General features: G+C 41.8%; 2 protein-coding genes across 3 annotated transcripts; one reads left to right on the forward strand and one right to left on the reverse strand.

Moving 5' to 3' along the window:
- The first annotated feature begins 826 nt into the window (after positions 1–826).
- gtf2f1 (general transcription factor IIF, polypeptide 1) lies at positions 827–8,356 on the forward strand. 2 transcript variants are annotated; one of them, XM_087809462.1, is made up of 14 exons: positions 827–1,039; positions 1,173–1,213; positions 1,549–1,595; positions 1,656–1,728; positions 1,833–2,026; positions 2,732–2,902; positions 2,974–3,179; positions 3,233–3,383; positions 3,444–3,499; positions 3,562–3,693; positions 3,747–3,817; positions 7,505–7,646; positions 7,840–8,005; positions 8,062–8,356. In XM_087809462.1, the coding sequence occupies exons 2-14, from the start codon at positions 1,202–1,204 to the stop codon at positions 8,267–8,269; spliced, it is 1,629 nt and encodes a 542-aa protein (XP_087665588.1). In that variant the 5' UTR covers positions 827–1,039; positions 1,173–1,201; the 3' UTR covers positions 8,270–8,356. The 2 variants fall into 2 exon arrangements, with proteins under 2 accessions (XP_087665588.1, XP_087665589.1); XM_087809463.1 differs by having other exon boundaries at positions 8,065–8,356.
- Positions 8,288–9,816, reverse strand: alkbh7 (alkB homolog 7, RNA demethylase). Its single transcript, XM_087809464.1, has 4 exons — positions 9,539–9,816; positions 8,750–8,923; positions 8,573–8,697; positions 8,288–8,518 (listed from the first exon to the last, which is right to left on the reverse strand). The coding sequence occupies exons 1-4, from the start codon at positions 9,752–9,754 to the stop codon at positions 8,380–8,382; spliced, it is 654 nt and encodes a 217-aa protein (XP_087665590.1). The 5' UTR covers positions 9,755–9,816; the 3' UTR covers positions 8,288–8,379.
- Between the last annotated feature and the right edge of the window lie 133 nt (positions 9,817–9,949).

Genomic DNA, 9,949 nt, shown 5'->3' on the forward strand with positions numbered 1-9,949 from the left:
TAAGATGTGCCTCCAGAATTATTGGGAGGACATTGTACAGCAACTCTGTCTCCTCCGATCCCAAGGAAGCGCCACCACTTGTCCACCAGGTCCACATCGTTCAGAGGGAAGTCGCTGATGGTCGTGGAGCTGAAGGCCTGGTTGCGATACGGTTGACTGATGTTCCCGTACGTGTCGCAGGAACCTGCAGAACAACATCAGTTGAAAGACGTGAACGTGCTGAGGGACGTGACACTGACCGTCAGGGTAGCTGGAGACCACCTTCAGGAGGACGCCTGGAGACAGAGAGCACCATCGTGAGGAGACACTGAGGCTGGATGCTAAAGTTCTACCTAACCTTACCTAGAAGAAGTGACCTGGAGCAGCTCATGGTGTCCACACCTGCAGAAACAGAGTGAGGAACATCTACACCTGCAGCTTCACACTAAGACAAACATGCAAATCCTGTGACGTGGACGTCTTGACGAGTCAGTGCGACGACTACAACAACACAAACAAACGACAGACACACACATGATGGACCAGGATCTCCATATCTTTGCATGTGTTGTTCTCTTCCAATGATGACAAACTACTCTTGGAACATGTCGTCGAGGTCAAGCATCAAAATTCATGTCTTTTTATCTCATAAACATGAAAAATGTATTTTACTTTCATACTCGTGAATCCATTACTGAGTACAAATAATAATAAATGAAACCGGAAGTAGCTTCGGTGACGGTCAGGGTGTGCAGGTGCAGCTCCGAGGCGACAGAGGGCAGCAGTGAGTCCAGGACACTGTGTGGGAACTAAAGTGAGCGCAAATGTTTCCAGTCGGGAGGTTTAGGCCGACGCACCAAGCTGTGCGCATCAGTGATAGTTAAGCAGAGAATACATCTAATTATCTTCAGTTCACTCGCATATCAAACGTCTTGCTGGACAGCTTTGGTCACCGAAGAAGCAAATAATGAATTAATGTTCTCGTAATCCAAGTTACCGTCGAAGGAAGGCTGTTGTCGACTTAGCTCTGGATGCTAACAGAGTTAGCTTCAAACTGCAGGTGAAAACATCTTTATTTTTACTCGTTAAAGATCAATGTTGACTTGATCTTCATCTCGCTCGTGAATGGATGAAGTTCTCTTGAAACACAGAAAAGCCACTTTTCACTGACGTTATTTCCGTGTTCTCTTCAGATTCACTCATTGTTGACAGTATTTGAATCATGGCGTCTCTGGTAAGTCATAGAAACATCATTTGTGAAGTTTTCTCATGTTTCAGGTTTTTGTGTATATATATTCATAAGTATACAAGTGTTATAAATGTTTTATCTTAGACTTGGATCGTATCATCTAGTTCTTTTCTTCTTTTATTTTTATTTACTTTTATGAAAAATTGCTGTATTGTTGTGGCTAATTGAATGAAAAAAACAATTTCAATCAATAAAGTTCTACCTAAACTAACGTAGATCTTTGGTGCTGCATCAGTGAACGTGTTCCCTTCAGTATCTGCTGCTGTTGTGAAGGTTGTTTATCTGATAAAGATAAGTGAAAATATATCATTTTCTTTCAGGGGAACAACAGTTCCTCAGCGACTGAATACACAGTTCGAGTCCCAAAGTAAGTGTTTGACTCAAACAACATTTCATCAGAGTTCACGACGAGTTCTTTGTTTGGCAGAAACACGAATAAGAAATACAGCATCATGGCCTTCAACTCGGGGGACAAAGTCAACTGTTCGGCGTGGACGCAGGTGCGTCTCAGCAAACCATGAGATACTTCTGGACACGTTTGGAATCATCTGGCAACAAAACCAGACGTCAAATCGTGAACTGATTGTTTGAACGTCATCCTCAGGCTCGCATGGAGCGAGACATGAGCGCTCGGCGCATCTACGGCGAGGAGGAGGCGGCCGAGGGCGCCGCCGGCAGCGAGTTTGGTAAGAAGCAGCGAGAGGAGGCGAGGAGGAAGAAGTTCGGCATCGTGACCCGGGAGTTTAAAGCCGAGGATCAGCCCTGGATCCTGAAGGTCAACGGAAAAGCCGGCAAGAGGTTTGTGGAGAGATTTTAACTCTCGATGTGTACCGTATTCTCTGGACTATAAGTGTCTCCGGAGCACGAGTCGCTCCAGACATAAAATACACAATAAAGAAGTAAAAACATATATAAGTCGCACTGGAGTATAAGTCGTGTTTTTGGGGGAAATTGATTTGATAAAATCCAAGAACAGACATGTGATCTTGAAAGTTTAAAATAAAACTAGAGGCAACAACAGAATAATGTTCCGTTACATGAAGTGAGAACCTGGTATGTTAACATAACATATGAAGAGTTATTCAGAGAACTATAGCATCAATAACTAACTAGTTTACCAAACCATCCGTGTAACTCCAAATAACTCTTCATCCTCGTGTCACTTTTAAACAACTAACTAACTCCGGAGGTAGAAGATGCTTCCTCTTCTACGTGGAAATGATCAACACAGGCCTAGAGCGCCCTCTGGTGGTTTAGTGTGAGAATAACATTTGAAAGGATATAATAATGTGGTAATAATTTCACACATAAGTCGAGTATAAGTCGCGGACAAACTATGAAAAAAAAACTGTGACTTATAGTCCGGAAGATACGGTAGTTGAATATCATCTGGACGTTGATTTTCACTCCGACTCTATCGTTGAAACTAACAAAATATGAACGTGCAGGAATATGTTTCCATGAAGGACTCGCCTGAGAAAGGGTTTGTTTCTCCTGCGTCAGGTTCAAGGGCATCAAGAAAGGCGGCGTGACAGAAAACGCCTCGTACTACATCTTCACTCAGTGTCCTGACGGCGCCTTCGAGGCTTTTCCCGTCAACGGCTGGTACAACTTCACGCCGCTCGCCAAGCACCGCACCCTGACGGCCGAGGAGGCCGAGGAGGAGTGGGGCAGGTGAGGGGGGGGCAGGTGAGGGAGGCCAGGTGAGGCAGAGGACCAGGCTCACTCCTCTCAAACCCCTGCAGGAGGAACAAGGTGGTGAACCACTTCAGCATCATGCTGCAGAGACGCCTGCGGGAGACGGAGCACGGCGACGACGACGACGACGACGACAAGTCCGGGAAGAAGAAGAAGAAGAAGAAAGGAGGAGGAAAAGGGGGCGACCTGCGGATCTACGACCTGGAGGACGACCTGGAGATGAGCAGCGACGACAGCGACAGCAGCATGGACGGTGAGGAGACCTGAACCGTGTCTCTTCTGCTTCAACACATGTGGTCCTCGTAGACGGCGAGAGCAAGTCCAAGGCTAAGAAGGAGGCCGGCAAAGGGAAAGGCAAGAAGAAGAAGAAGAAGGGAAGCGACAAAGAGGCCCTAGAAGACAGTGATGACGGAGACCAGGAAGGTCTGGAGGTGGACTACATGTCGGACGAGAGCAGGTCTGAATCAAAGGCTTTTCTCCTCCTCCTTTCTTCACTCACGTCGTTTCTGTCCCACAGTTCGGACGAGGAGCCCGAGAAGCAGAAGCCCAGCAAAGAGGAGGATCATCCCAAAGGTTCCTCAGAGGTTCTTCTCCACGCTTGACTTGAAGAGCAGGACGTGACGCTGTCTTTGAAGGTATCGACGAGGCCTCGGAGAGCGAGGACGAGAGCGAGGAGGAGAAGCCCAACGAGGAGGAACAGAAGGAGGAGGAAGAGGAGGAGGAGGGAAAGAAGACTCCGGTTCAGGCAGAAAAGAAGAAGAAAAAAGGTAAAATAAAGGATGGAAACGTGTCGGTGATTTAAAACCTGAACGCGTCGCAGACAGCAGCGGCGAGTCGGACACGTCGGACGACAGTGACATCGAGGGAGAGACGGCGTCGGCTCTGTTCATGGTTCGTGTTTTAACTCAATAGAAACGTTATATAAGAGTCTCCAGATGAACCTGTTCATGTCTTCATACCTCGTTATCTTTAATGAGTTTTAATTCAATATAAACGTTATAGAAGAGTCTCCAGATGAACCTGTTCATGTCTTCATACCTCGTTATCTTTAATGAGTTTTAATTCAATATAAACGTTATAGAAGAGTCTCCAGATGAACCTGTTCATGTCTTCATACCTCGTTATCTTTAATGAGTTTTAACTCAATATAAATGTTATATAAGAGTCTCCAGATGAACCTGTTCATGTCTTCATACCTCGTTATCTTTAATGAGTTTTAATTCAATATAAATGTTATATAAGAGTCTCCAGATGAACCTGTTCATGTCTTCATACCTCGTTATCTTTAATGAGTTTTAACTCAATATAAATGTTATATAAGAGTCTCCAGATGAACCTGTTCATGTCTTCATACCTCGTTATCTTTAATGAGTTTTAATTCAATATAAATGTTATATAAGAGTCTCCAGATGAACCTGTTCATGTGTTCATACCTCGTTATCTTTAATGAGCTTTAATTCAATATAAATGTTATATAAGAGTCTCCAGATGAACCTGTTCATGTCTTCATACCTCGTTATCTTTAATGAGTTTTAATTCAATATAAATGTTATATAAGAGTCTCCAGATGAACCTGTTCATGTCTTCATACCTCGTTATCTTTAATGAGCTTTAATTCAATATAAATGTTATATAAGAGTCTCCAGATGAACCTGTTCATGTCTTCATACCTCGTTATCTTTAATGAGTTTTAATTCAATATAAACGTTATATAAGAGTCTCCAGATGAACCTGTTCATGTCTTCATACCTCGTTATCTTTAATGAGTTTTAATTCAATAGAAACGTTATATAAGAGTCTCCAGATGAACCTGTTCATGTCTTCATACCTCGTTATCTTTAATGAGTTTTAATTCAATATAAATGTTATATAAGAGTCTCCAGATGAACCTGTTCATGTCTTCATACCTCGTTATCTTTAATGAGTTTTAATTCAATAGAAATGTTATATAAGAGTCTCCAGATGAACCTGTTCATGTCTTCATACCTCGTTATCTTTAATGAGTTTTAATTCAATATAAATGTTATATAAGAGTCTCCAGATGAACCTGTTCATGTCTTCATACCTCGTTATCTTTAATGAGTTTTAATTCAATATAAATGTTATATAAGAGTCTCCAGATGAACCTGTTCATGTCTTCATACCTCGTTATCTTTAATGAGTTTTAATTCAATAGAAACGTTATATAAGAGTCTCCAGATGAACCTGTTCATGTCTTCATACCTCGTTATCTTTAATGAGTTTTAATTCAATAGAAACGTTATATAAGAGTCTCCAGATGAACCTGTTCATGTCTTCATACCTCGTTATCTTTAATGAGTTTTAATTCAATATAAATGTTATATAAGAGTCTCCAGATGAACCTGTTCATGTCTTCATACCTCGTTATCTTTAATGAGTTTTAATTCAATATAAACGTTATATAAGAGTCTCCAGATGAACCTGTTCATGTCTTCATACCTCGTTATCTTTAATGAGTTTTAATTCAATATAAACGTTATAGAAGAGTCTCCAGATGAACCTGTTCATGTCTTCATACCTCGTTATCTTTAATGAGTTTTAACTCAATATAAATGTTATATAAGAGTCTCCAGATGAACCTGTTCATGTGTTCATACCTCGTTATCTTTAATGAGCTTTAATTCAATATAAATGTTATATAAGAGTCTCCAGATGAACCTGTTCATGTCTTCATACCTCGTTATCTTTAATGAGTTTTAATTCAATATAAATGTTATATAAGAGTCTCCAGATGAACCTGTTCATGTCTTCATACCTCGTTATCTTTAATGAGTTTTAATTCAATATAAACGTTATAGAAGAGTCTCCAGATGAACCTGTTCATGTCTTCATACCTCGTTATCTTTAATGAGTTTTAATTCAATATAAACGTTATAGAAGAGTCTCCAGATGAACCTGTTCATGTCTTCATACCTCGTTATCTTTAATGAGTTTTAACTCAATATAAATGTTATATAAGAGTCTCCAGATGAACCTGTTCATGTGTTCATACCTCGTTATCTTTAATGAGCTTTAATTCAATATAAATGTTATATAAGAGTCTCCAGATGAACCTGTTCATGTCTTCATACCTCGTTATCTTTAATGAGTTTTAATTCAATATAAATGTTATATAAGAGTCTCCAGATGAACCTGTTCATGTCTTCATACCTCGTTATCTTTAATGAGCTTTAATTCAATATAAATGTTATATAAGAGTCTCCAGATGAACCTGTTCATGTCTTCATACCTCGTTATCTTTAATGAGTTTTAATTCAATATAAACGTTATATAAGAGTCTCCAGATGAACCTGTTCATGTCTTCATACCTCGTTATCTTTAATGAGTTTTAATTCAATAGAAACGTTATATAAGAGTCTCCAGATGAACCTGTTCATGTCTTCATACCTCGTTATCTTTAATGAGTTTTAATTCAATATAAATGTTATATAAGAGTCTCCAGATGAACCTGTTCATGTCTTCATACCTCGTTATCTTTAATGAGTTTTAATTCAATAGAAATGTTATATAAGAGTCTCCAGATGAACCTGTTCATGTCTTCATACCTCGTTATCTTTAATGAGTTTTAATTCAATAGAAACGTTATATAAGAGTCTCCAGATGAACCTGTTCATGTCTTCATACCTCGTTATCTTTAATGAGTTTTAATTCAATATAAATGTTATATAAGAGTCTCCAGATGAACCTGTTCATGTCTTCATACCTCGTTATCTTTAATGAGTTTTAATTCAATATAAATGTTATATAAGAGTCTCCAGATGAACCTGTTCATGTCTTCATACCTCGTTATCTTTAATGAGTTTTAATTCAATAGAAATGTTATATAAGAGTCTCCAGATGAACCTGTTCATGTGTTCATACCTCGTTATCTTTAATGAGTTTTAATTCAATATAAATGTTATATAAGAGTCTCCAGATGAACCTGTTCATGTCTTCATACCTCGTTATCTTTAATGAGTTTTAATTCAATAGAAATGTTATATAAGAGTCTCCAGATGAACCTGTTCATGTCTTCATACCTCGTTATCTTTAATGAGTTTTAATTCAATATAAATGTTATATAAGAGTCTCCAGATGAACCTGTTCATGTCTTCATACCTCGTTATCTTTAATGAGTTTTAATTCAATATAAATGTTATATAAGAGTCTCCAGATGAACCTGTTCATGTCTTCATACCTCGTTATCTTTAATGAGTTTTAATTCAATATAAATGTTATATAAGAGTCTCCAGATGAACCTGTTCATGTCTTCATACCTCGTTATCTTTAATGAGTTTTAATTCAATATAAATGTTATATAAGAGTCTCCAGATGAACCTGTTCATGTCTTCATACCTCGTTATCTTTAATGAGTTTTAATTCAATATAAACGTTATATAAGAGTCTCCAAATAAGATGTGAAACAAACGTATAAAACATGTTTAGAGTTAAAAGAAACGGATTATAAATATTTATTTAATTGTGAGGATTATAAAATGTAACCGTGTTAAAATGTGTTTAAATGAATATTATCAAACGGTTAAAATAATAATACTGAAGTTAAACGGGTTCTTGCAGAAGAAGCGGACTCCGCCCAAACGTCCCGGCGCTCGTGGATCTGCAGGAAGCTCCAAGACCGGCAGTCGTCCCGGGACGCCCTCCATAGACCCGGCGTCCACATCCAACACGCTGAGGGCCGCCGCCAGCAAACTGGAGCAAGGTGCGACAGCTGACCCCGACGCTGACCCCCACGCTGACCCCGACGCTGACCCCGACGCTGACCCCGACCGCTGACCCCGACGCTGACCCCGACGCTGACCCCGACACTGACCCCGACACTGACCCCCACGCTGACCCCCACGCTGACCCCGACCGCTGACCCCGACCGCTGACCCCGAGTCTCGTCCTCGCAGGTAAGCGACAGACTCCGGCTCCGAGCACCGACTCTCCTGCCGCCAAGAGGCTGAAGATGGAGCCCACCACCACCACCACCGCCGCCGCCGCCGCCGCCCAGAGCCCCGCCCCCTCCGGCAAGAGCACGCCACAGCCGTCGTCTGGGAAGTCCACTCCGAGCGCCAAGTACTGCAGCTCACTCGTCACCGTCTCGCTCCAGCGTCTGATCTTCTGTCCCACAGCAGCGACCTGCAGCTGACCGAGGAGGCGGTCCGCCGCTACCTGATCCGGAAACCCATGACCACCAAAGACCTGCTGAAGAAGTTCCAGACCAAGAGGACCGGCCTGAGCAGCGAGCAGACCGTCAACGTCCTGGCTCAGATCTTGAAGAGACTCAACCCCGAGCGGAAGAACGTCAACGACAAGATGCACTTCTACCTCACCGAGTGAAGGACCAGCTCCAGAACCTCTGAGCAGAACTTTACTGAAGACGTTCATCAAGACTCACAACTTTTCTAATAAAATGATTGAAAGTGTCTTTTGTCGTCATCTTGACGTGTTTATACTTCAAGGTCATCTCGGCTGGGAAGGTTCCTGCAGATGATGGAGATCCTCCTCTGACGAGGAACCTTCTCTCCCCGGAACACGGACTCCTGGTCCCTCAGGATCTGGTGCGTGAACAGGTACCTGGCCTCGTCCCTGCAGGAGAAGCAGCGTCACACACACGTCTGACCTCAGAAGCGTCTGAAGGACCTGAGGATGTAGAGCGAGCGGCGCGGCAGCAGCAGGTCCAGCCACTCGAGAGCAGGATCCTGCTTCAGCAGACGCATCACGCTGTCGGACAGGAGGCTGAGGCCCGCGATGGTGCTGCCGCAGAACTGGACCAGAAGACGTTAGAGGATCTTGAAGCGGCTCCTGAAGAAGAACTACCTTCACGCTGTCGATGTGAGGCTTGATGTAGCCGGCCCGGTCCAGGTCCAGCACGTGGACCGGGCCCAGTAAAGAGCCTCCCTGAGGAAACGCCACGGACCGGACACGATCCAAGACCTCCTGGCATGATGGTCCCCACGTCAGTCGCTCGGTCTCACGGAAACCATGTATGGCCTGAACACGTGTGAGAAATGAATTAATTCATCATCATCTTTATCATCTTCATCATCATAAGAATCATCATCATCTTCATCATAATAAGAATCATCTTCATCATAATAAGAATCATCTTCATCATCATAAGAATCATCTTCATCTTCATCATCATAAGAATCATCATAAGAATCATCTTCATCATCATAAGAATCATCTTCATCTTCATCATCATAAGAATCATCTTCATTATCATAAGAATCATCATCATAAGAATCATCTTCATCATCATAAGAACCATCTTCATCATCATAAGAATCATCTTCATCATCATAAGAATCATCATCTTCATCATCATAAGAATCATCTTCATCATCATAAGAATCATCTTCATCTTCATCATAAGAATCATCTTCATTATCATAAGAATCATCATCATAAGAATCATCTTCATCATCATAAGAATCATCTTCATCTTCATCATCATAAGAATCATCTTCATCATCATAAGAATCATCATCTTCATCATCATAAGAATCATCTTCATCATCATAAGAATCATCATCTTCATCATCATCTTCATCTTCATCATCATAAGAATCATCATAAGAATCTTCATCATCATCATCTGCTTACGTCATCCCAGTGGTCGAACTCGTAGCGTTTCTTCCTCAGACCAGGATGAAGCTCCTCCATGAAGCTCTGCTCCTCCTGCTCGCTGATGAATCCTGGTCTCACCTCCACCTGAGCCGCGAGTCTGTGCAGCAGGTGTGGACTGGACGCCACGATGACGTCACTGTGGACACACCTGCGACAGACGAGGGTCCGCGCTCGTGACAGCAACGACGTCATGAAATGATGAAGATCTTCAACACACAAGTGTCAACACTACATCACCTGGACACTGCGACGCCATTTTCAGACCCGCAAGGCACTCTGGGAAACGAGCGCGATATTTATAACTATATTCTTTTAACCGCTGACGAGATTTTTATTTATTTTGTTTATCAATCAAAGTTGTCAAATCGATACATAATTTAAACCTTA

Source organism: Callionymus lyra, chromosome 15 (genome assembly GCF_982586985.1).
Source record: "Callionymus lyra chromosome 15, fCalLyr1.hap1.1, whole genome shotgun sequence".
NCBI classification, from domain to species: Eukaryota; Metazoa; Chordata; class Actinopteri; order Syngnathiformes; family Callionymidae; genus Callionymus; species Callionymus lyra.